At 43.6% G+C, this 27,234-nt stretch overlaps 2 protein-coding genes across 5 annotated transcripts; both read right to left on the bottom strand.

The window, feature by feature from the left end:
- Window positions 1–268: 268 nt before the first annotated feature.
- On the bottom strand, window positions 269–9,787 carry LOC144275309 (uncharacterized). The gene is made up of 5 exons (XM_077834526.1): window positions 9,649–9,787; window positions 6,602–6,703; window positions 1,074–2,091; window positions 872–1,001; window positions 269–794 (listed from the first exon to the last, which is right to left on the bottom strand). Exons 1-5 carry the CDS (start codon window positions 9,785–9,787, stop codon window positions 642–644), a joined length of 1,542 nt encoding a protein of 513 aa, XP_077690652.1. The 3' UTR covers window positions 269–641.
- Window positions 9,788–18,027: 8,240 nt separating this feature from the next.
- On the bottom strand, window positions 18,028–20,142 carry LOC144275319 (uncharacterized). 4 transcript variants are annotated; one of them, XM_077834543.1, is made up of 5 exons: window positions 19,711–20,142; window positions 19,515–19,634; window positions 19,337–19,429; window positions 19,160–19,257; window positions 18,028–19,080 (listed from the first exon to the last, which is right to left on the bottom strand). In XM_077834543.1, the coding sequence occupies exons 1-4, from the start codon at window positions 19,987–19,989 to the stop codon at window positions 19,255–19,257; spliced, it is 495 nt and encodes a 164-aa protein (XP_077690669.1). In that variant the 5' UTR covers window positions 19,990–20,142; the 3' UTR covers window positions 18,028–19,080; window positions 19,160–19,254. The 4 variants fall into 4 exon arrangements, with proteins under 4 accessions (XP_077690669.1, XP_077690668.1, XP_077690665.1 ...); XM_077834542.1 differs by having other exon boundaries at window positions 18,028–18,459; window positions 18,969–19,429; XM_077834539.1 differs by having other exon boundaries at window positions 19,160–19,429.
- Between the last annotated feature and the right edge of the window lie 7,092 nt (window positions 20,143–27,234).

The following is a 27,234-nucleotide window of genomic DNA, read 5'->3' as shown; positions in this document are numbered from 1 at the left end:
CAGGGGGTTGGACTAGATGACCTTCAGGGGTCCCTTCCAACCCTGATATTCTATGATTCTATCATTCTATGATTCTAGGCATTGTAATTATCTGAGTGTCACAATGCATAAATCCCATGTTGGATTTGGGCATAAAACACTATCAAGAATAAATGAGAAGTCATAACATATAACATAAAGATTGTTCTACATTTATAACAACTGAATGGAGCATGATCAGTGTTCAGAGCTTCTGAAGAAGTTACAATCTAATCCCATCCTAGCCTCTTGCTCTGTACATTTCTGTCCCAACAAAGTGATTTCATTTTCTGTTTTAATAACTACACATTGCATATCCTCACTACATGGCTACTCCAGCCTAGCCTGACCCTCTGAAATTCATGGGAATTGGCAAAGGTCATCCCTAACCAGGGCATTTCTATGATGTGTGTCCTGTGTGGAATTTCTTATGAGGTTTAGGCTCTGCCAGAAGCATTTCCCACAGTCGGGCCACTTATAGGTTCTCTCTTGCCTGTGGGTTCTCTGATGTGCTAGAAGATGTGAGCTCAGCTTTTCCCACACTCCCTGCATTTGTAGGGTTTCTCTCCCATGTAGATTCTCTACTGTTGACTAAGAGTTGAGCTTCAACTGAAGATTTTCCTTCAGTCAGAGAAGATATAGGGCTTCTCTCCTGTGTGGATTGCATGATGTGTAATAAGCGCTAAGCTCTGACTGAAGCTTTTCCCACCGTCCGTACACTTGTAGGGTCTCTCTCCACTGTGGATTCTCTGTTGTGTAGTAGGGGCTGAGTCATTCTGAAACTTTTCCTACACTTGGGACATTGAAAGAGTTTCTTCCCCATGAGATTCTTTGGTGAATAATAAGGTTTGACCTCTCTGAAGCTTTTCCTGCACTCAGGGCATTCATAGGGTCTCTCTTTTGTATGGGTTCTCTGATGGGATAGATGTTGTGAGCTTTGACTGAAGCTTTTCCCACACTCACTGCATTTGCAGTGTCTCCCCCTATGTTGATTGGTGATTAGTGAAATCTGCATTCTGAAGCTTTTCCCACAGTTGGGGTAGTTATATCATTACTTTCCTGTGTGGATTCTCTGATGTTTAATAAGGGATGAGTTGTGACTGAAGCGTTTCCCGCAGCTGGGGCAATTATAGGGTTTCTCTCCTGTGTGGATTCTCTGATGTCTAATAAGGTGTGAGCTCTGACTGAAGCTTTTCCCGCACTGGAGGCATTCGTAAGGTCTCTCTCCCGTGTGGGTTCTCTGATGTGATAGCAGGTGTGAGCTCACACTGAAGCTTTTCCCACACTCATTGCATTTGTAGGGTTTCTCTCCTGTGTGGATTCTCTGGTGAGTAATAAGAGTTGAGCTCCTACTGAAGTTTTTCCCACACACAGGGCACTCATAGGGTCTCTCTCCCGTGTGGGTTCTTTGATGTGATAGAAGCTGTGAACTTTGACTGAAACTCCTCCTGCACTTGGAGCATTCATAGGGTCTCTCTCCTGTGTGGGTTCTCTGATGTGACAGAAGGTGAGAGCTCACACTGAATCTTTTCCCGCACTCACTGCATTTGTAGGGTTTCTCTCCCGTGTGGATTCTGTGATGTTGAATAAGGGTTGAACTGCAGTTGAAGCTTTTCCCACAGTCAGGGCAATTATAGGGCTTCTCTCCTGTGTGAATTGTATGATGTGTAATAAGGGCTGAACTCTGTCTGAAGCTTTTCCCACAGTGCAGACACTTATAAGGTCTCTCTCCTGTGTGGATTCTCTGGTGAATAATAAGGACTGATTTCCAAGGGAAGCTTTTCCCACAATCACCACAAGTGTAGGGTCTCTCTATAGTGGGGTTTCTCTGTTCAACAGTTTCTTTGATTTTCTTGACCCATCTGCTTCTGTGACTGGATTTAGCCCATCTCTCCCCTGAGTGGTTTTCTTGCTGCCTCTCTGGCCTGTGCTGGCTCTCACAGAAGTCTGGCTCCTCAGGACTCTGGGAAACGTCCTTTTCAGCTCTTCCGGATACCACCCCATGTAGATCCACTTGCTCAGGACCTTCTTGCTGAGGATTCTCTTCCTCATTCTCACTCATCATGCCATCACCTTCTGAAATAGAGAGAGAATCCAGACAGGAAGCAGTCTCAGTGCTGGGGGGAAGGGAACGACAGTAAGGGGAACAGGAAAGGGGATCAAAACCAAATAATTGCTAGGGAGATTAAAATATCAGCAGCTGAACCCTACTAACTCCCTGTGATCCTAAGAGCAACTCAATGCCAGAAGGCTAGGGGCTTCCTGTAGCAGTGAGTTTCAGCTGGCCTGGCCATCTCAGTGGACAATAACTCACTATTGTTATCACTTAACGTTATCCCGGTTAATGTTATTTCATTGTTACATCACTGATCTATTTGGGAACATGCTCATTTAAAGTTGTGTGATGCTTCCGTATAACGTTGTTTGGCAGCTGCCAGCTTTGTCCACTGCTTGCAGGAAGAGCAGCCCGTTGGAGCTAGTGGTGGGGGCTTGGAACCAGGGTGAGCAGACAGCGCCCCTATCAGCTCCCGTAAGTTCCCTATGCTGCAGCCACCCAGCAGGCTATCAATTGCCAGGCAGTTCAGGTGTCCCTGCCCCCACTGCGGTGTGCTGCTTCTGCCCTCTGCCTTGGAGCTGCTCCCAGGAGCCTCCTGCTTGCTGTGCAAGGGGTGGGGGGGGAAGAGGGGTGCTGAAGTCAGGGTGTCCCCCTTCCCCTGCTCCTGTACCTCATCTCCACAGAGCGGGGGGGGAGGGGCAGGAGACAGGGCTCAGGATGGAGGGAGCTTGCTGGCAACTTCTGTCTCAACTTGCTGATCTACTTAAAAAGGCAGTGTACTTAGAGTGGAGTCAGCGTACTTAAAGGGGCAATACACATTTCTCTCTTGCTCTCTCTCTCACACACACACATACACACACATGGTGTGTGTCTCTGTCTCACACACACATGCCCCCCCCCGCACTTTGGAAAGTGGAGGGAGTGGTGTGCTCCAGTGGGACAGTGTGGGTTCATAATCACCTTCAGTTTCCACAGGGAATGTTTGCAGCCACTGCCACGTGTCTATTGTGTCTCCTCCCCCCATTTGTGCTGCCTTGTAGAGTGTGAGGCTACATTAACAACGTGTTAACCCTTGAGGGCTCAGCCGAGTGCTAGTTCATCATTTAGCAGCAGGGCATTCCCTGGGACAGGTCCGTCCTTAGGATTTGTGGGGCCCTGTGCAGTCTTATTAAACTGGTGCCCCTATGCCCGATGGCAGCCCGGGCTCGTAGCCCGGAGTGGGGGGGGTAGGGACGAGTCAGCAAAGGATACTGAGCTGCCCGGCCCACCTCATGGCAGCAGAGAGCCACAGTTCCCCGCAGAGACCCCCGTACCCTCTCCCTCACGCAGAATGCACGGCGCTGGTGCATTCAGTTCTGTGAATACGGTCCCTTCCTAAGGAGACTGCAGCATGTGTTGGGCGTGCAGGAGCTGACCTGCTCTTACCTGCTGTCATGGGCAGTGGGTGAAGCTGCCGCTTGGGGAGGCTAGCTCCCCAGCCCACCTCTTCTGCCTGTGGCCCCGCCCATACTCCAGCCCTACTCCACCCCAGGCCATGCCCCCACTCCATCCAGGCACCACCCTCTCCCCACTATCTCCCTCCTCTCTTCCCTCCCCTTCCCTGCTCACCCCCTTCCAGACAAATCCCTGAACCCAAATGAAGCAAACGACATTTGAAAAAACCACTCTTTTGCAATTTCTTTCTAAAGAAAATGGAACATGTTTTCCACTGCAAGCCAGATGGTGAAGACTCGACATGCAGAAGGTACCTAACTAAAAGCACTAAATTTGAGAATAAAAAATGTCAGTCACAGGTTTTTTGATATACCCTGAAGTTTGTCAGAGATTTATTTGCAAAAACTTTGTAATAAAGGCAAGTCAGCTGTCCTGTTGAATGCAACATTAAATATTATGGAATACATGATGCAGCTCTTCTCTGTTTCACATTTTCTTAATCACTATTTCTAAGCTGATTTTATATTTTAAATGTACTCTTAAGCCTTCATAATTATTCCAGATCACTACATATTTAACTCACTGAAACAAAGACATTATTTTAAATTAATCAGTCACAGGGGTTTAGTGTATTCATAACAATGTTCATTGCTTTTAGAAAAAGGGAACACTAATTTATTTTGTGTGATCTCCATAACCATAGACATGTTTATGAAATTTCACCAACTTTAAAAAATATGTTTCCAAAGATTTTAGGCATAACAAAGCATTTTATATCTTACTAAGGTACTTATTTTGCTGGAGGGTCTCTTAAAACTAGTTCATCAAATAGTCAGAAGTAAAGAAAGGGAAACTTGTTTGTCCACTATCTGGAAGGAAAAGGGTGTTGTCCCTTTAAGGGCTCTCTTCAACGGGGGCGTGAAGGGAGAAAGCGATGGACAGAAAGGACAGGAAGACTTTGGAAGCAAGTTTTTTGCACTATAGTAATTAAAATGAAAATGTATATTTTAGATAAGGGTGCTCTTTTGAAGGATTTATTTAAAAAACTATGTGTCTGAAGATCCAAGCATTTATGGCTAAAGATGAATACTCAGATTGTGCATCTAAAAATCTATGCAAGGATTTTTTAGAGATGTGATTTTACAATCTTCAGCAACACACTAATGAAATATTTGTAAAGCAAATTTTTAACTAAGGTTCTGTAGACTAATATATTCTGAGTAAATATTGCAGTAATGCACAACTGTTTTTGTCAGTAAATTCAGAAACTGACAGTATATACCTGGGGGTTGGCAAATGCCTATTAAATGGCTTCATTACCACTTGAATGGCTTTTTGAACAGTTTCAATGAACAGTTTCATTGAACAGTTTTAGTGTTGTGCTAATAGGTCTGGCAGGCTGGAAGGCTTTTTCACTTTTAAGTTAACAGATCCCTTCTGGAGGAAGACTCATGCAGCAGCCAGCTGTGGTGGGTGCCTGCAGGAAGGGTCAAAACAGGGATAGAAAGAGGCGGGAGGGTGTACACTAAGACCCATGGGTGCCCCAAATTTTTGGGTGCCCTACGCAACCGCGTATGCTGTGTATGCCTAAGGACGGCCCTGCCCTGGGAAATATCCCACCCTCTTCCACCCTCTGACTCGACCATCTCAACCAAGCTTTACAGTCATCATTGCTGTGTACAGTATTAAATTGTTTGTTTAAATTTATACTGTAAATATATACAAAATGTCTTTTGTCTGGCAAAAAACATTTCCCTGGAACCTAGCCCCCCCTATTTACATTAATTCTTATGGGGAAATTGAATTCACTTAACATCGTTTTGCTTAAAGTCACATTTTTCAGGACCATAAGTACAATGTTAAGCGAGGAGCTACTGTAATCTGTATCTAAAAGGTGTCATGTAATATGGCACTGGAAAATTAACAACTCGCTGATCATTAATATTCTTGTGTGATGTATGTACCACGAAGGACATGCTAGATATGCACTGGAAATATATGACTAAAATATGTTTAATCTGAGCATGTAGAGGGAGTTGATGAGCAGGTTTTCTCCACACAAAGAGGCCAACACTTCAAACCAGTTATGGCCAAATACAATGAGCTATTCGTTTGAATTGGAAGTTGCAGGAAGATAATTTGCACTGTAGAAATCACCAGCTGGGGATGGAGAGAAGACAGCATGGCATCCAGACCCAGAAGGGAAAGGAACTTTGTCTGGGCTTAATTTTCAAGGAATTTTGTAGGTTTACTGGACTATAAAAAGAAAAGGTATATAATTCCATAGTTATCCATTCCTGTGCAGATACGAAGGTCAGTGCTCTTATATATCTGGGAAAAGTGGATCCTTCAACAAAGGAGGTTGAAGTCTCTGGGAACTGAATATAGGTGAGAAACCTGCTTAGATAAAAATTGTAAACTGCTGAAGTTAAACTTTAGTCTTAGAAAGCACATTTTTAAGTTTGTTTGTTTGTAACAATTTCTATCTTTATCCCTTGTACTTGAACTAACTTCAATCCTAACTCTTTAATCAAATAAACATTTTTACTTTTTATCTAAACCAGCTCAGTGCTTGGATTGAGATAGGAGGGTTTGTCAAACACCAGTGAAATTAATGAGCTGCAGTATATTGCCTCTTTAAAGGAGCAACAAACTTAACTTCTGTGAGCATTCCAGGAGCAGTCTGGGCACTGCAAGGAGACAGTTTTCAGGAAATTCAGAACTGCAGGGGTGTTGGTATCACTTTGCAAACAATAACTGGGCAGTGGAAGCCAGGCTGTGACCTACAGGATTGTCTGTTGGCTGTTGGTGTTTGGGCTATGAGCCACAGTAGCAGAGCATTTAAGGCATCGTAGTTGTAGGACAGGCAGTGAGATAACTCCTTAATGGTCTGGGTTGAACCCCAAAATGTCACAGCCTCCCAAACCCCTCCCCAGAGGAGAGAGAGGAGGGGACGCATTCTTCCTCCACATCCTCTGAATATAGAGGAAGGTAGGGGCTGAAGGGTCAGACAGGCTTGATGAAAATTCAGATGTGATGTCTGGCAGGAGGATACAATAATTGGTCTCTTAGTCAGTTTAGCTGAATCCTCACCTGTGTGGACATTCCTCAGGCTCTCCCCTTCCTTGTAGCCCTGGAGATCAGGGACCCATGGCTCCTCCCCTCGTTCCAGCCGGGAGATCATGTCAGGTTTTGCTTGGGGAGCAAGGAAACAAGTGCTGATCGTGTTTATTAAAATGAAACTGTTATTCCTTCCAAACTGAGGATTTGAATAGCCCACCCAGATAGGCTCCTTCCTCTCTCCTCCCACCCTATAGGGACTGGGCTATAAATCATAAAAGATCCCATGCCACACTGCTCTGCAGCAACAGTTTATCCATTCTACCTAAGGAATGGCCCTGCCTTATTCCCATGGGGACCTGAGGAGAGTTGCTATACTCTGAAGGTATCTGGGATACAACTAAAGTCTTAATCACTGCCAATTCCCACCCCCACCCCCCGCCATACACACATAACTCATATCCCTTCACAAAACAAGCTACAATTAGAAGATGTTACATAGACTGTGAACTTTTTGAGGTAGGGGCTGTCTTTCACTATGTGTCCATGTACCACCTGGCTCAGAAAGGCTCTGATCACTGACTGCGGCTTCTAGGTGCTTCCCCAATGCAAGTTGTTCAGAAATAAACAGAGGAAACACCACCCATGGCCTGGAAAGAAGATCAATAGACACCTGCCCCCAGTGCGGTGCAGAGAGCAAAGAACCTCCTCTCATGAGTCATGATAGACTAGGACTAGGGCAGATCCACATGTTGGTCACTCAGCCCTTCCCCATCACCCATGAGACCTGCTCTGCCCCCATAGCTGCCCATCTGGCAGACATCAAAGGACTGGTGCTGGATCTCATCCCCTCAACCTGTTCCATACACCACAGACCCAGAGAAACCAGCTCTGGAGGTGGAGTAGCCATTCTCATCCCACCTGGCCTGAAACTGCAGAATCATAGAAATGTAGGGATGGAAGGAAACTTGAGAAGTAATTAAGTCCAGTCCTCTGAACTCATGGCAGGACCAAGTATACCTAGACCATCCCTGACAGGTGTTTGTCCAACCTGATCTTAAAACCCTACAATGATGGGGATTCCATTAGCCTCCATTAGTAACCTGTTCCAGCGCTTAACTATCCGTATAGTTGGAAAGTGTTTTCCTGATATCTGACCTAAATTTCCCTTGCTGCAGATTAAGCCTATTATTTCTTATCCTACCTTCAGTGGACATGGAGAATAATGGATCCTCATCCTCATTACAACAGCTCTTATCATATTTGAAGATTGTTATCAGGTCCTCCCTCAGTCTTCTTTTTTCCAACACTAGACACATCCATTTTTTTCAAACCTGACTTCACAAGTCATGTTCTCTAAACCTTTTATCATTTTCAATGCTCTGCTCTGGATTTACTCCAATTTGTCCACATCTTTCTTAAATTGTGGTGCCCAAAACTAGTTAACACGGTACTCTAGTGTCATCAGTGCTGAGTTGAGTGGGACAATTACCTCCAGTGTTTTACATGCAAGAGTCCTGTTAATACACCCCAGAATGGCATTAGCCTTTTTTTTCAACTGCATCACATTGTTGATTCACATTCAATTTGTGATTCACTATCATGCCAAAATTATTTTCTCAGTACTACTCCCTAGCCAGTTATTTCTCATTGTGTATTAGTACTTTTCACTTGTCTTTGCTAAATTTAATCTTGCTCATTTCAGGTAATTTCTGCAATTTGTCAAGACTGTTTTGGTTTCTAATCCTGTCCTTGCAACCCCTCCCAGCTTGGTGTCTTCCACAAATTTTATTAGCATACTCGCCACTTGACTCCATCAGGTCATTAATGAAAACATTGACTAGTACTGGACCCAGGACAGATCACTGTGAACCCCCACAAAATATGTCTTCCTCATTTAACAGCAATCTGTAGGTAACTATTATTTGAGTAAAGTTTTTCAACTAGTTGTGCACCTGCTTTATAGCAATTCCATCTAGACCACATTTCCATAGTTTGCTTATGAGAGCGTAATGTGGGACTGTGGTGGAGAAGACAGATCTCCTTTCTTTGATTCCAGAACCCAACCACTGGGACACCCTTCCTAGGCACCAGACATTCACATAGTAAGACACAGTCGCTGTCCCAAAGTCTAAAATGAAAAGATAGACAGTGGATTATTATCTCCATTTTACACAGGGGGAACTGAAGACCAGAGAGAATAAACCTAGGACTGTTAAAAGATCCCAGGCCCCCAAGTCAACAGGGTTGGATGTGAACTCCCTGGGTCCCTTAGAAAGCCACAGTCTGAGTGATTTACAAGAGCTCAGACAGGGAGGCTATAGCAGAGCCTGGAACTTAATCCAGGTCCCAGTGTAGTGTCTGAAACACAAGAGCAGCTCTCCTCACTTTTTCTACTTTGGTGACATACCCCACAGAACACTTCCAGACCATAAAGCACTTCACAAACCCTCACTCAGCCCCACAACCCAGCCCCTCTCACTCTGAGAAACCAGCACTTCACAGAGACCAACCACGGCCAGCAAGAGACACCATCCTCCTTCCAGGGATTCAGCACATTGGCATGAGTGGTAGCCCATGAGGCATGAACAGCAGCACTCTGACACTCGTCCATGCCCTTCATGATTGGTAGAAGAGTCAGGAACATCTGAAGCCTCCCACCAACACAGCTGGCTGAGGCAGAACATGGGCAAGATGAAGGTGAAGGGTGTTTGAAAATGTGGCCACTGGGGATTTAGGCAGAGCTGAGTCATGAGAAACTTGGCCATCTCTGAGATGGCAGATGGGTCAGAGGCCCCAGAGGATGTGACTAGCCTTGGGAACGGTCAGTAGAGTGTGACTTTGTCTCACTTGAAAACATTGGTTAAGGGAAGAGCAGAATCATTATGGCCCTGAAACTCCTGTCCTATGAGAGGGGATGTGGAGGGGACAGTCACTCACACACAGGATTTGGGTACTATAGGGGCTGATTCCCCTGTAATCTGGGAGACCAATGAAGAGCCCTGCACAGAAGCAAACCCAGATGCTTCAGAGACACTTCCCCAACAGCTTCTCTTACCCAAGAAGACAGGAATCCTTACCCAGCGAGGTCACAGTCTCATAATTCTCCTGCATGACGTCCCTGTACAGGGCTCTCTCACCCAGGTCCAGCAAAGCCCACTCTTCCTTTGTGAAATACACAGCCACATCCTCAAAGGTTACCAACTCCACTCCAGCCATTTCCTTTCCCCGTCTCTCAAGGGAATGAGACAACCTGAAGCAAAATGTGGATGTTATTCTGCAGCCTGTCCGGGTTAGAAGGGTGACTGGGGATGTTTTGGAAGGGGATTTTGTCCGTTTCACGCTCCTGTTCCCCACATGTTCTTTCCCCTCAGGCAGATGTTCTGGACTCTGTGAGTCTGGGGAAATGTTTTTAATAGCTTTATTCAAACAATAGCATTTTAAATCCATATTCACTTTTCTCAAAAAGTGGCCAGAGTTTCAAAAATGCTGAGCCTGCAACACTGAGGTTCAGGTCTGAGTGCCCAGAGCTACTGAAATCAGTCCACTTACTCTGGTGCCTGAATATCATCACTTTATTATACCATGGACCCAGCCCTCTCCCACCAAGACTAACCCCAGAGACTAGAGATTACGTGAATTCAAGGTGACCAGAAAGACATGTTAAAAAAATTGGGACATGCCTGATTTTCCCCTTTTACAACCCGCACCACCATGTGGTCATGGTCTGGCACATCACCAGGGTACAATTTTAAACTGTGATCGGAAGGTAAGCTTTTACCACATTTCTTTAAAATTATATATACTATGACAGCCACAGGCATAGACGACTGGTATCTACTGATAGTGGGAAGGGCACCATTTACAGGTTTGCCACCCCACCCCCAACAGCTTGAGTCATGCCTCCCCAGGCACATCCCCCCACCCTTACTCTTAGTGGTCCCTCCCTGAAGCTCCCAGGCTGGGAGGTGCAGGGAGCAGCTGCTGCTTTAGCCCCTTGGAGAGAGGCAGCAGCAAAAGCATGGACTCTCCTTTCAGCTCTCAGCTGTTTTGCTGCTGCCTCTCCCCAGGGCCACAGCTTGCAGCTGGCCAATCCCAGGAGCTGCCACACAGGGAAGTTACTGACTGGGGGAAATCTGGGGGAATCAAAAAACTTGCCTGGTCCATGTTTGGGTAGTAGAGGGGCCAGACAGTGTTCCCTGGGTAAGTTGTGGGTATAGGTATTAACAATAAGCCCCAAGGGTCTTCCAGACATAGATCCCTTTAGGAGCAGGTCACGGGGAAAATATCTAAAAAGAAGCATCCTATGATAAAATATGTGTTAACTGCACAGTGTTCAAAATCCAGTAGAGTCAGATAGGATGTTCCTTCTGTGTTAAACTTGAGCATGTTATCAGAAACCCCATACACTATCATACTGACTGTAGAGGGCAGTGCTGGGGCAAAACAAATCTGCTCTCAGGTTTCCAAATTCAATCAAAAAGAAAAGGAGTACTTGTGGCACCTTAGAGACTAACTAATTTATTTGAGCATGAGCTTTCGTGAGCTACAGCTCACTTCATCGGATGCATCCGATGAAGTGAGCTGTAGCTCACGAAAGCTCATGCTCAAATAAATTGGTTAGTCTCTAAGGTGCCACAAGAACTCCTTTTCTTTTTGCGAATACAGACTAACACGGCTGTTATTCTGAAACCTGTCAAATTCAATCAGAGAATAATGATCAGTGCATTCCTGGTCTGGGGTCAGGTTACAGGCATATAGCATGTAGGCCTGAGCAAATTCACCACAATCGATCAAGTGTGCTCAGTCTTTTACATCTTTCCCAGTTGCCTGCATGAGATCCAAGTACTCCCTCATCAGGGATTTCCCTATACCTCCCGCATAGGGCTATTTACCCCCCCGCCCAAATTCCCCCCCCCCGGGTCAGTTTTGTGAACTAATTACATGCGAGCGTTGCCAATTTAGTGATTGTTTGGAAATTTAAATGGAAATTGAAACATTAATACACACTTTAAAAGCATACAAAGTGTATGATAAAATACGTGTATCTGAAAAAGTATAATGGATTTGAAAAGTATGAACATAGACTAGCTTCCTTATACAGCTGTTGCTTTTATGACCATGTCAGTGCATTCATCTCGGTGATGTTGGCCAACCTAATAATTTCAAATTATGATTTGTAAGCAAAGACTAAATGAGCTCTCCCTGACAGCTAGTGATGAGCTGGGGGGAAAGGCTTCAGGACCAGACTGTATTTACATTCACACCTAATCTACCTCGGTATCCAGCAAACAGAGCTGTGTTGCCCAAGTGATAGATTTTGGCTGCGGTTGGGTTACAAATCACTTGAATGCAGGGGTAAAGAAATGTTCTTACTCTTATTGTATGAGTAAAGGGCAGTAGAACTGTACTTAGCCTCTGGGGATTGGTCCTGCTTTGAGCAGGGGGTTGGACTAGATGACCTCCTGAGGTCCCTTCCAACCCTGATATTCTATGATTCTGTGATGACTGAGGACATCGAGAGAGAGGGTGGGGACAGGTGTTTTGCTTGATGGTCTGCCTGAGTCACAAGTACTATTAAACCTGCCCCTCTCCACTGTTTAAAGACAGAGCTGATTATGCTCCATAGATAGTCTTTTGTTGTGTTAAGTGACCACTACAGCTGAAATCACTGAGAATCAGGTCTAAATGCTTAGACCTGCTGTGGAACAGTGTTTCTGTGGCAGGCCCAATCTGCACTAGCAGCGAGGTTCCCCCACTGAGAGCTCAGCTGAAATCACTGAGAGCTGGGTGGAACCTCAAGAGACCAAGTCGCAGCGGTCACAGTGGCAGGTGGCAGCAGAAGATGACGGCGCAGGGCCACTGGCAACAGAGCGATGGAGTGAACGGTGACGCAATGAAAAACAGTGGCCAGAGCAAACAGTGAGCAGCTGGAGGAACGAGCAAGGTGCCTTCTTGCTCCCCACCTGGGAGGTGAACTCATGTGAAAGCACCTCTGAACTCTGAGTCTCCACTGACCAAGGACAACACCAGTGAGTGTTAATGAGGCTGTTAAGAATGCTGGAGACACAACAGAGTTCATGCGAACAAACATGGCTGTGGCATCATACTTTCTATTTAGGCAAGAGATACCACATTACAAACTGGAGGCCAATGTTAAGTGCATTGTCACTTGTTCATCCTGAAGTTGAACACTGGTTCCGAACAAGACCAGCAAATGCTCACTATCTTTCTGCAAGAAACTCAACTGACTGGCTAGACACATGTGGTGCAATAGTGAAAGACTCAACAGTTAAAAAAGTGAAGAACTCTCTCACCACATTCAAAAAATTTGCATACATGGCTGATGAATGCACCGATGCAAATGGGCATCAAGTATTAAGTCATTGTGTACGTTATCTTGATGTCAGTGGCAAGCCAGGAGATGCATTTCTAGATGTTCAAGTTATAGAAGACAGATTGGCTTCATCTGTGACAACCCACATCTTAGAAGAGTTAAATGCTTGTCAGTTGGACTCCAAACAGATGGCTGCTTGTGCATTTGATGGAGCTGCAAACTTCTCTGGAAGACATGGTGGACACATTTGCTCAGAGAAAAGTGTAACTCTAGTCTCTCCTAGACACTGCAGAGGCCATCTACTCCCAATAGCGCTAGTACGAGCTGCAGACTCTTCAAAAGACATTAAAAAAGCTATACATTTAATGTCTTCATTATATTCTTTTTTCAGCAAGAGTCCAAAAAGACTGAATATCTTGGAAAATATAGAAGAGACACTGGGACTGAAGTTTAAATTAGTCCAACCTGGGAAAAACCTCTGGCTTTCTCATGAGCGATACTTGGCTGTTGTCTTAAAATTATTCCAGCCATTATTACTGGCTTTGGAAAGTATCTACCAAGATGGGATGGATCTAAGTAGTGAGGCTGGTGGATTACTTTTGCTACTACGTTCAGAGAAGACTATTGCCATTCTCTCTCTTCTAAGTCTACTGTTGGAAACCACTTGAGTCATTAAACAATGCCATCCAGGCATCTGCTACAACAGTAGTAGACCTTTGTCTAGCAAAGCTTGTTCAGAAGCTACATTTGGATCAATCAGAAAGCTATCCTTTGAAAAAGTACTGGAAGAAGCAAATACTTCAGCCCAGAAGTTGACTATGATGGCATTTATATTGAATCCTTAAGTGAAGAGGACCAGGAGTGTTTGTTAAGACTACTGAAAAAGTACACAGACTTGATTCTTAAAAATCTACAACAGTGACTTCTAGATTCTACTCAACCTCTACGTAGCTTTCACAGATCCCTGTCTTATAAAACACAGACAGTTGAGTGGAGTGAGGCACTACCAGCAATGAGGCTGCCATGTGCTCAGGACAGAATAGAGAATTTGAACACAGACTGGAATATCATACGATGAATGAAAGAAGATTTGACTTCAACTTCTTTTTTATCATCACTAGTGGCTCGACCTGGTCTTTATGCTATGTTTCCTGGGCTGAAAGAAGTAGGAATTTATCTCTTGCTACTCCCAGTCACAACAGCTACCGTTGAGCGTTTTTTTTAATCATTGAATAGAATTTTGTGTTTTGAAAGAAGTCGCCTTCTGCCTGATCATGTGAATGAACTAATGAGCATATCAATGGAAGGAATGGAAGTACCGGACACACGAGAAGCTACCAAAGATGAATGCATTGCATTCAAGAAGTTCATTAACAGAGTTGTGCAAAATAATAACAAAAAACCAAGAAGGATGTAGACTTAGTGCTTCATAGAAGGCTTGAGTAGCCAACTTTAATTTGTGTGATGATTTTAAAACATGAGTTAAATCTCATAAAATGGTCATGAAACATTTTTCAGTTTTTACTATGGTGCCATACAGCCCACCTTCACCCTCATGGTCTCACTCCTCATCGGTCCTGACCCTTCCCCCACCCCCTGTAAATTTGAACACACACCCCTAATTTCAATTCCCGGGGAAAACATTGTCCCTCATGCATTTCCATTTCTCAGAATCAGTTTGTAGAGGTTTAACTTGCACCTGCTCACCATCCACATATAAGGCCACAAAATTAATGTCATAATGTTTAAAGTTGAAAGCACTGTTAACGTAATTACTACTGAAGGCATCATGATCTATAAAGCCAATAACGAACTGGTAACTGCCCCCGAAAGAGGTTTTCCTGGTTACTGACATGACTGCAGTCAGAATACTGAACACCTTCATCATGCCCACCCAGTGCACAGGGTACTTAGCATTGGTGGTTGTTACAGCCTCTGCCTGGCCCAAACAAACCTCTGAGTAACTTTCACCTGTTTCACAAAACAGGACGCTGAAGTAATGTGCACTTTATAATTCCGAGTGGCATTCCCACTCATCAGGGGAAAAGTTTCTTTGCTACATGTAAGTTTAATTTTCAAGTCTATGTCCTTCAGCAGCAATTTTTTTTGAAAAAACAAATCACTGTGTAAAGGTCCCAGCAAATCCAGCTTTCTGCTGATGGCTGTTAGGTCAGCCCTGAGTATAAAACCTGTTACCCACACTGTCCAAAACGGTGCTATTGTGGGCCCCTGCTGTGTCTCTCTGAAACCTGTCTGTGGAAACTAGGATATGCTAGGGTATGATTGCTGTAGTTCAGAATCAATTCTATCAAGAGTCTGTAAGTGTAACAATTGTTGCTCTGGCTGATAAGACAGACACCTAAAGTGACATCCACCTGGTTAAGGGTGGTGATGGGGTAATTTGTTAGGATGACACTGGCATCTTTGTTAGCGTCTGCCCCATGTTCTTTCAGAACCTTGTGGCACAGGTACAGCAATGTGCTGTGAGGTCTAGGTAATGAGTCCCAGGCCTCAAAATAAAATTAAAAAATTCCAGAGGGGGATTCACAGTTAAGGCAGCCAAAGGTGGCACCTTGGCATAAAAGCTATTCTCAACGCTGGTTTGAGCAGGGCTAATTGAAACAGATTCCGTTCTGATTTGGGACAATTCTTCAGAATTGCTATGAATGAAAGCCATTTTGTGTTTTAAAATACATCCCTGTTACCATGGGTGATGCTCAGCTTCCTCTTCTTAGGGAGTCTTTTAGGCTTATGGCTGCAGCATCTTTTAACAGCTTTTATTTTCTTTTTTAAAGGGCAGGGAGACTCTGTAAATGGAAGGCCTGATGCCACTCTTTTTCTGCTTATCACTGCAAGACCAGAACATTCTTGTTTTACGTGCATGCTCACTTCATTCATAACAGTGCTAGATACTCGATTTACTACATCATTGTTGTAATTTTAACAGCTATTTTCATGTAAGGCTTACTGATTTCTAGACCCTTTCTCAAAATTGTTACTGTTTTTCTAAAAAGACTGTAAAACATCCTTCCTAAACCATCCTCATACATAGCAGGTAATCCAGGATAACCCAGCAAGGCATAACCAACCTGAGCCTTGTAATAGTTCCTATACAGAGAGGGATCCCCCTAATTTTGTGTAGTCAACATCCTTCAACTTTCCTGGGGTGTACATGCAGTTTAATAATCACCTTCCCAAAACAAAATGAAACGTGTTTAGTCCATTCTGTCTTTACTTCAGTAGGGATGGTTCTCATGTGCTGCTTACTCATGGAAACTTAATAGGATTTGTCACCCGTGATAGTGATAAATTTGTTGGTGCTGTCATGGCTAGCAACACAGCACAGCGACGGAAGAGAGTAGTCCCCCACTAACCGCTGTTACACTATATCCATGTACATGTATGAAGAATTAACCCCCACCACCACTCTAATGTCAGCATGGTGAGGGGCTATAATGCAAGAATACTCCCAGTCCTATCACCAATCCCCCTCTCCCCATCCCAGGTATGGAAAAAATACTTTTCTTCATTTGTTTTTAACCAAGTCCTTCTGGTCACGGCCTCATCAATGTCACTGAGTTCTGGTTTCTTGGGATTGCTGTTAATAGTTTTGTTCATGTTCTCTAATAAATGCTGGGTGTTTTAATAATAGCAATATAAAAAAGGCTGGTACTACCAGACTATCACAAATGGTAAAGCAAAAGAACTTATGGCCCATAAGTGACCATAATGGATTTTTGATAAACCAATATCCCAATTACTAGAAGAACAGCATACTGGGTCAATCAGACCAATGGTCCATCTAGCCCAGTATCCTGTCTTCAGAGAGTGGCCAGTGCCAGGTGCCCCAGACAGAATGAACAGAACAGGCAATCATCAAGTGATCCATCCCCTGTCGCCTATTCCTGGCTAACAGTCATTAATGGACCTATCCTCCATGAACTTATCTAGTTCTTTTTTGAACGCGGTTATAGTCTTGGCCTTCACAATATCCTCTGGCAATGAGTTCCACAGGTGACTCTGCATTGCATGAAGTACTTTCTTTTGTTTGTTTTAAACCTATTGCCTATTAAATCACATTTAAAGTATAAAGCTGGAAGTAGTATTTTGAGGAAAGGTCCCCACAGATGCATTTCTAGGTAAGATGACATAAAACCCACCTTCAGTCAGTTTCCTCTTTATCACAGGTCTTGAACTTGAGACATTTTGACCCAATTGTTAAATTTTCCAGGCCAGCTTTCCATTTCACCAGAAAATACTTTTTCTCTCCCCCGTCTTTTTTTGATAGAATCTTTTCTATTTTGTAAACACAGGCCCGGCTAATGTTTACTTTTTGTAATTCTTCAGGGCAAACAGAGCCTACAACTTCCTCTTCTCTGTAATCTTTTAATGTGTACAGTTTGCTGCCCTTATGATGAAATACCAGACACAAATATTTTAATTGGTAAAGGTTTGCGGATATCCCTTTTCAAAAGCTCCTTTTAATTTAGAAACCTTATGGGATCTCTTTTCTGAAAAAGAGAGTGTGGCACCTTTATTATAAAGCTATTCCCATAGACCATTTCTGACAGGCTCAATGAGTTAGTATGAGTAACGTCAATCAGTTCTGATAACTTCTGTTGTAACAGTAGTTGAAGGCCTGCAGGACACATCAATGTATGAAAAGGTGCTATAGGCATTAAAATACCTCCACGTCTTTGATTTTAAACTTCTCCATTTAAACCCTCACCTTGACTTTCTTATTGGTAAAAATATCACATACACCTTGTTATTTTAACAAAGTCTTTAAAGTTTTGTTAAAAGTAGATGAGGAAAAGAGTTCTTAAATTTCTGAGGCACCCAACCTTGGCTGAAAAGAGCTTTAAAACACCTTCATCACTATTTAAGGCTACAACCCAGTTTTATTTAGACAAAATATCTATCACTGTTAACATTTATTTATGACTATCATTGAGGTTCAATTTGGGAATCACAATGATCAAATGAGCCTGGCATTGTGCATCCACATCAGACAACCATTTTATTTCTTTTAAACTTGATTCTTGCTGGCTTGTGCTGCATGTGAGTATCTTGGTCTACAAGCCAAGATGCAATCTGCTTTCTGCTCAGAGTTTTACCACATTTGTTAGCAGCCTGAAATAAGGGGATGTGTGTGTGTGTGGGGAAAATCATACCTCCTAAACTCCCAACCTCCCTAGGAGAGTAATACATTTTCTTTTACAAGCCTGTGACATTCTGAGTATGTGTTCCAGATCTGAGGAATAGCTGTGTAGCTCAAAAGCTTGTCTCTCTCACCAACAGAAGTTGGCCCAATAACAGACATTACCTCACGCACCTTGCCTCTTTACCAAGCCCATCATTTCTGACTCCACGACTTAAGTATATGTAAGAAAACATTAACAAAAAAATACAGAGCAAGGCATCATATTTTACCATTAGATTCTTAAAAGCAGAGTTATATACAGTCAAGTGAAGCAACTATGCACAGCTGGTAACATCTTTCTATTTAAGATTAGTTTTGTAGCACCTATAAACATCCGTTGTGTTCTTGTTTCTGAAAGAAAAAATTTGTACATCTTCATCAATATTCAGTTGTATTCTTTTTGACCCCTTAGGGAGAAGTTCTGTCATGTAAGAAGTTTTATAAGCCTTTCTTAACAACCCTTTGACATATCATCAGGACAGTTTTCACTGGCACCTTATTTCCAATGCCTGCCACCAGTGACAATCTGCTGAAGTTTCTACCTCCCTTATCATTTTAACAATGGCAGTTACAGTTTGCGTGGTCAAGTTAAGCTCCTTCAGTTTTCAGCCTGTGGCCATAATTCTATTTAAGAGCCATGCCATATTCAATTTAGAAGAAATGCATCTGACCTGGTGAAACATTTCTGTGCACCCTCAAAGGATACAATTATGGCTGTGCGAGTGGGTTCATCTATCACACAGGCTTCACAATTATCGAAGAGCTGACCCTTAAGTGGTGGTAATTGGCTTTGTCTACAACAACCCTAACAATATCAGTCATAACACCTTCTTTACAACTCAGTCAGTCAGCCCCCTTACTTTGTATTGGCTTTTTTTGGCAAGTTTCCTTTTTGCAAAAGCAGAATGTGCATATCAGATTTATTCTTCCAGAAGGCTGGCTCTCTTTATCCAACTAATCTGCTGAAGATATCTGTCAAAAGCAGAGAAAATAATAGGTTTTTAATTTTGTTGTAGTAATTTACAAATTAAAAAGGCAAAAATTGTACTACCTAGATCATCCCCTCTTCTGTTTCTGAAATGTCATTATTTCTAGTGGCCATGCTGTTGGGCATTGTCTGTCTCTCCATCTCATCTATGATCCCGGTTACTACGAACAAACATATACATGTATTTAAACCCTTATAATTTTGCATGAATTTCTTGTAAAATGCCATAAGGGGTCTTACCTCATCTTGGAATTCTGGCTCAGACTGCTCTGCTTCTGATGGCAACTCGCTACGTACCCTGGATGTAATCCTGTATGACTCTGGCTTAGTTATCTGTCAAAAACAACAAAAAGCACATTTTAAAAGTACAACTGTAATTTTTTTTCAAAAGCTGTGAAAAAACTTCCAGTTGTTTTACCATGATGATATTGCCATTTAACCAGCAATCATCAGTTACTGCCTGACTCTCGGCCTCACTATCATCCAACGATACCATGGCTGCCAAGTCCATGTATACAGGTTCTTCTTCCTCCCCTTCCTACAAAAAGCATAAACACATTAAGCCTCTTATAATTTTGCAGCAATTTGTTATAAAATAATATAGGCCATCTCACCTTTGACCTTATCTCTGCCTGCATCATAGCCAGCAAGAAATGCCTCTGCATTCTATCTTGAAGTACTTTTACATCTTTTGCCTCATTTACAACAGGCGATGGCCCCATGGAGTCTCCCTGGTTCTTTAGTTCGATTTCTGGATAGAACGTGGGGTTCAGTATCAGTGATGCCTCTTCAGGGAAATAAGGGTAGGCAGGCTGTCTCTTCTGAACACATGCAGGTGCCCCCAGAGGCAATTCAAGCTTCTTGGCATCTGTAGGCATCTTGTAAAAGGCCATGATTGGAACATACAGGTTCCCAGTTTCAATTCCCTTGCAAAAAAGTAGGTTTTTTATACACACACCAGTCAAACAATCGTTGCTTGGGGTTTTCCAAATGATTCAGTCCTCAGGAGGCCATTCCTGACTGGCTCAACAAAAGTGACTTAAACAGTGCAATGGAGAATAGCCATGCCCCACCATTAATGTGGCACATTACAATTGGTTCAGGGAATGCATTCATTTTAATATTCTATGACATGTCTAAAGATTATCTTCTAATTTGCTCAGCCTCGAGCCATGGCTTGTCTGAGGCTGCTGTTCTGGAATTACTGGCATTTGATTAGTGACTGCCCTTGGGGTGAGGTGCTTTTCTCTTTTCTTGATTTTTTAAACACTCTCTCACACACTTCGTAATAATAGTCTTCATTTTCTCTCCCTGCCATTTGGTCAGAGAGCGACATTTTCCTTTCTTGCTATTTTACAACTCTCTCTTTTTGTCCACTTTATTTTGCTCTCTCCTTCTGCCTTTTTTCCCCTTTCCATGTAACTAACTCTCTCTCACATTTTTGATAATCCACTTTATATTCTCTTGGTCTTTCTCTTCCCCCCCTTATTTCTGAATATTATCCCGCTCTGTTTTTCTACAGCCGCCTTTCCACGTAGCAAACTCGCTCTCAGAGATAATCTGCTTTATTTCATAAATTATTTTAAAATGACTTAACACTTATTGATGCTACTGGACTATTGAAATGACCTTAACAGCAGCTTTAAATGTAAATAAACAAAAAATCCCACACACACTATTTATACATTTCGTCCTGATTCACCCCGTTTTTTTTTTTCAAAATGGCCACCAGGTCAAACGTGTGCATGTCCAAATAGGAGTCTGGGGTGGGATATAAAGCAAAAAGGGGTCATGGAAGCCTCTCAAAAGTTATATGATGAGTAAAGATTTTAAACTACTTAGCTTCCCTGCATTTAGGCTAAATGTAAACCAGCCTGAATAAGCTGGCTGGCAGAACTGAGTGCTGTGAGCAGAGGAAGCAATCTCCTGTTTTGGTTGGTTTGGGGGTTTTGTTCATTAGTTTTTTTTATCTCTCCTGGGTTCAAGGAAACAGGACACTGTAAATAAATAAGACAGCTATAAAGGTCCCAGAATCCACTGTCAAGTTCTCCTCCCAACTGGAGCAGCCCTCAGTCCCTGAACTTTGACCACCTGCTCAGGTCAAAAGGAGTACCACTGTCTTGTATGAAATCCCTCTCAAAGGCAATTTTTGCTAAAACACACACATATAATATTGACAACCTCAAGAATTCAAATTTAACCCCGAAGAGTTATGATTTTTAAAAAATACATTTGGGATTCTTTTTATTTATCTTTTTGATGCTGAGCCTTTAGGGGGCACTAGCTTCATATTTTCAAGCTCTCTTTCCCTCCACAACCATGACGGATAGAATCTCTTATTATTATTCTGTGATTCAAAAGCAGTCTCTTGATTCCAGAAGCTGTGTTTTCAGAATAAAAAACAACAACTATTGCCACACTCATGATAAAATCATCAAAGTTGGTAAAAATGGGTGCATGTATTTGACTACCGCCTAGACACACATTGATACCAATGAGAACACTCACGCTCCATAAAGTTAAGGACTTGTTTACTTTTTTTTTTTCCCTCTGGGTAGAGGAATTTGTTTTCAAGCGGAAACTGCAACCACTGATTGGCTGTGACCTCTCCCAAAGAATGCATGTCTAAAATATTTATACATTGCTTTAACAGTTAATACCATTTTGCACTTCCAATTATATTGAAATGACCTCACCCATTTTTACTTAAAAAAATAAACCAAAATTCTATAACTAATTCTCCCATCCTGCTAACACTGAGGCACAGGCTTTCATACTTCATTAGCCACATCAATGATCATTTATCTCCTGAAAATTTTAAATTTCTAATTGAATGTTCTATTTTCATAGCAAGGTTTTCCCAGGATCATCCGTTTTTGAAGTAGCTTTCCGGGAAATCTGTGACGGTGCTCAATACACACTCTTCCAGATGTCCAAGTTTAAGGACTCAGGATCATCCTTGATGGGCTGATTTTTTTGTACCTCATAAGTGGCAGCCCCCTTTCACAGCCTTTTCCTCTCTGCTAAATATTTTTGTTCTGATACATTTCAGTGACATCCTTTGTGCTGACACTTTTTTTTTTTTAAGAACAAAAAAAGTAAAGGATTCTTTTGAAATGAGTATTGTTACTCTTTTGCACTGGTCTCAGAAATTCCTCATGCCAATGCCATATCATAGAATTTAAGGAGATATGTCTGCAATGATTCTAACCACTGAGGTTTACAGGTTAGAGACAAGGTGGGTGAAGGAGTATCTTTTATTGGACCAACTTCTATTCACCAAATAAAAGATATTAGCTCACCCACCTTGTCTCTCCAATATCCTGGGACTGACAGGGCTACAAACACACTGCACGCAGCTTTACATTGGCACATTCCCACAACACCGAACACTGGCTATTAACATTTTTCTAAGGTTATTGTTAATAACAATATTACTGCCCACCTTTCCCTCAACCTCAGAGCTCCCCACCCAGGTGCTCCCCTTCTCACAGCCCCTCCCGCCCCCCTCCAAATATCCTGGTTTTGTTTATTGGGGGCGGGGGGTCAATTTGAAATTTTGGTGCAAGTGCAACTCTTACTTCTCTGTTCCCGGGGCGGCCGCTCTCCCGGCGCAGGCTCGGCTCCTGCAGACGCTCAGGGGGGCAGAGCCGGGGTGGAGGGGCGCAGTCAGGGAGGGCAGCAGCTCTGGGACTCGCAGACCCCCGCCGGGAGCAGAGCTGGGGCGAGGAGGGGCCGTTGGTGCAGAGTCACTTTCCCCCCCCGGCCCCGGCCCTTCCCCCGGGTCTCTCCCCTCACCTGCAGGCTCCGGCTCAGGGGCTGGTGTCGGCAGAGCCCGGGGCTGCCCAGGGGCTGATTCCAGCCCCCGCAGAAAGTCCCTCCGGCTGGGCCCCGAGGGGCGCTAGGAAAGGCTCTCCCCGCACACACCCCGCTGGGGAGCAGCAGTAGATTAATCCCGGGGTCACAATGGAGCCTGGAGGCGGCCAGCAGCAGCGTCTGACCCAGGAAGCTCAACCCACAATCTGCTGAGGAGCAGTAACAGCTGCTGAAGCCTCTGCCCTTTACCACCAGACTCTGCTCCTTGCAATAGGGAGAGATGTAAAGGACGGGGATGTCGGAGGGGAGGCACGGGCACAGTGTGGGTACGGGAAGGAGAGGGGCAGACAGAGTGACGCAGCTGGGGTTAAAAAAGGGGGAGATGATCTCAACCCCCTCTGCCCCAGAGCTGGGTGTTACAGGTGCTGTGTGTGCACCCCAATGCTTAGACAAGGCAGAAATGGTGTACTAAATTGCTAAAAGAGACTGGAGTCCGTGAAATATTTTAGACTCGCTCATAAAGATCATGGGGTTTTTAATCACATATATTCTGGTGTTGAAAAGAATTCCATGTCAGTTTACGAACATGTAACATGCAGATGCAGACAGCCTCAGAGCAGTTCTCTACCTTGGCTTATCTGCTGTTCTGACTGCCTGAATTGGGCTTCCTTTCCTGTAATCCACTGCAAATGTGGTTTTCACTCCTTTTAATTATTTATTTAAAATATATACTTATGACTCTTATTGCTTTTAATACTCCATCATTTACTTTAGTTTACGTTGTGCAGATGGATGTCATTTTGCTACCTTGCTTTTATAGTGTCAATGCTCCAGGCGAAGCTAGAGTACCTCTCTAGGGCGCAAACCTGGGCAAATGATATGGAGGTCCAGAGTTGCCCATGCATCAGGACCCCCCTATTGGTATCACTGGTAAAATCCAGAGGAGAGGAAGAACCAATATATCTGGTAACCGATCCACTGCAGGAGTTGCCAGAAAGATATTAAGATGTTAGTGCCTGACCACCTTTGGGGTTCCACTCCAGATTTTCTCTCCGAGTTTACTCTCATATCCTTACATTTTCCCGAATTCACCCACAAGGCAGTGGGGCTTTTCTCTCAGGGGTTGCTCCGTTTGCGTTATGCTCTCCTGGGCAACCCACAAAGCAGTGGATTTGATGAGCCGCAGGTAATACTGTCTACTCTCATTACGGTAGTAGGCATAGCCTGATCTGAAACAACAGATATTTAGAATCTTTTACAAGTAACTTATTTTGGCCTGACAGAATTTCAGTAGGTGGTCTAAGGTTCACATTCCAACTCATCTGGCTCCTTCTGGCTGCCTGGCACTAGGCAGGCCATTTCTCATGATGGAGACAATGAAGACCCATTAGTGTCATGGCAGATCCCGCAGTGCAAGCAGAGGATGGTAGCAGCCATGATGGAGTGAGTGTGTGATGGCTTTTCCCCAGGATGCCACCTGGAACTGGGGTAACACTGCACCCCCTGATCCACCAGCATGGGCTCCCTCTCACACTGTACTGCTGTTACAAATTACATACACATAGGGACAACCCAGCTGCAGTTACAAGCAGGCTCTCTGACCAGCTCCTGCATGGGAAAGCTACTCCCAGCTCCTCAGGCATGCACCCCCTCTGGTGTATAAACCCAAAATTATACTGTCTTGCGCTGCACAGGGAATTGTACGCTCATAAAATTCGCCCCTGCCCTCAATGTGGAGAGGAATATGCAACAGCCTGCTGCCCCTGAGTTATGATTCCCACACACTGGTTTAGATAAAGCAAAAACAAGTTTATTAACTACAAAAGATAGATTGAAAGTGATTATAAGGGATAGCAATCAAATCAAAGCAGATTACCTAACAAGTAAACAAAACATGCAAACTAAGCTTAATATACTAAATAGATTGGATATGAATAGAAGATTCTCACCCTAAGAGATGATACAAGCAGGCTGCAGATTCTTAAGGGGCAAGTTGCACTTGCTTTACAGCTTGGAATCCCCAGGTGTTCCATTCAAAGGCTAAAAATCCCTTTAGACTGGGTTCAGCACTTTTCCCAGTTCAGTCTTTGTTTCTCAGGTGTTTCCAAGAGGCTTCTTGTGTGGGGAGTGAAGAACACCAGATGATTATATAGCTTTTGCATATGGCAGGAACCCTTTGTTCCCAAAGCTTGGTTCCCAGACTGATCTGTGGAAAAACACTGATGTCCCAAGATGGAGTCTAGAGACGTATGGTCACATCACATGTCTTGCAGAGTCATAGCAGCCATTATTCACAGACTGTCTGTAGCATTCTCAGGAAGGCTTCCCAAGTTGGAGATAAGCTTCTACTAAGGCTTATTTGTTTTCTTAATGGCTCATTGTCCTGAACAGGCCCTTCCCCACCCACTACCTAAACTGAATACATCTTGTCTAGTGGGTGGGGAACGGTGTACCCAGGTGTAACTACATTTGAAATACAGATACATAGTCAATATTCATAACTTCACATACACGTCTACAAATAGGATAATCATATTCTGCAAATCATAACTTTTCCAATGACATCTCACATGACTTATCTTGCATAGAATGCATCATAATTATGTCAGAATCAAAACAATAGTATCACTGCAAAGAATATGGGGAGCACTGTCACAGAGTGCTCTGTCCAGTTCACTCACCCTGTCTAGCTATGCAGTGACCCCCACTGTAAGCAACATATATAAAGTGGTGGAACCCTTGACCCATTTAAAGTAACCAATTAGTCTACTTTTTTGCTGATCTTAATTGAAAAGATCTCTATCACCTTGGCTTCTACCTGCTCACTAACCACATGTGATGTGAACCTTATTCTTTATGATCTGGGGGTCCCCCAAGAAAATTTACCTTAGAAATTCAGGACTGTGACAGGATTCCCAGGATGCAGCCTGGGACTGTCGGACGGCTGTGCCGCCCCTGAACTCTCTCCAGCCTGGGCTGTCTCTCACAATGCCTTGCTAATGACCAGCAGCAACCCCTCCAGGTGCTGTTATCACTCAGCACAACCACATGTGGAGACCCCACACCCAGCTAGAATGCATGAATGCTCCCAGATCAACTGATGACTCACACAGAGAAAGGCACCAGAGACAAATCACCCCGGCTCCCAGCACTGTACCTTGAGAATATATCATCTAATTTATTAATTGGTTCACCACTTCACCGATGGAAAGTGGATATACACCTGCCTTTGATACTTGAGCAATTTACCATTCACTTCAGGGAAACTCACTGGTAAAGATAAACAGTAAAACAAATCTATTGACTATAAAAGATAGATTTTAAGTGGTATTAAGTGATAGGCAAAAAGTCAGAGTTAGTTACCAAAAGAAATAAAATATAACCACACAGTCTAAACTCTCAACCCCGTTAGACTGGGAAACATCTAGATCAGGCAGTTTACTCACCCCACTAGATATTGCAGTCCATTGTATATAGATTTCACCTTTGAAATCTGGGCCAGTCCCCATAGTTGGAGTCTCAAGTCTTCAGCATCCTTGTTGCTTGCAGTGTAGGTAGGTGAAGGAGAAAGTCTCAGCATGTGGCCACTGTGTTCTGTTTTATACCCTCAGACCCATGTGTTTGGGGAGCACAAATCCAGGCATGTCTGGGGACCTCGCTGAGTCTCCAGGGCCAGGCTGAGTAATTCCCCTGGTGTGGTCTCATGTAGGTGAGTCATTGAATTGTAACTCTCTTGCTGGACAATGGCTGGTGATTTCTGCTCAACAGCACCCACCCGGGTGTTGGTTACCTCCCTTGTCATTGTCTCTGTAGAGTCAGTATCTCGGCTCCTCTCAAACCCACAGCATTTTTAGTGACAACTGTATAACACAATCTCATAACTTCATTATATATTTAGATGAAACAGTGACTTTCAGCAGCTCATAACCTTTCCCCAATACCTTACAAGGCATGCTTTATATGTAATATCACAGCTATATACAGGAATATGAGGGCTACAGGGAGCTCCCCCAAGGTATAGAGTGTCACACCCAGCATTGCCCCTTACGCATCTGTCAAGTGAGGATGGCGATGCTGATGAGTCCATGACTGCAAAGTGGTGATCCTACAGTCCAGTAGGGTGTAATAAAAATGTTTTCAGCTCAGTTAACATGCTGTGATGTCATTAATTGATTCCTCAACAAGCCACAGGCAGCCACAGAAAAGGCAGAATAAGTAGGCAAAGGAAAGCAAGATACTCTGTTACTGTCAGAGGGAGATGAGTGGTTCTAAAGTGGTGGTGTCAGGCCCAAGCTGATCTCCTTCAAGGTGGGACAACCTTG

The sequence above is a fragment of the Eretmochelys imbricata genome, chromosome 14 (assembly GCF_965152235.1).
Source record: "Eretmochelys imbricata isolate rEreImb1 chromosome 14, rEreImb1.hap1, whole genome shotgun sequence".
NCBI classification, from domain to species: Eukaryota; Metazoa; Chordata; order Testudines; family Cheloniidae; genus Eretmochelys; species Eretmochelys imbricata.
This window is presented reverse-complemented; position numbering and strand designations above follow the sequence as displayed.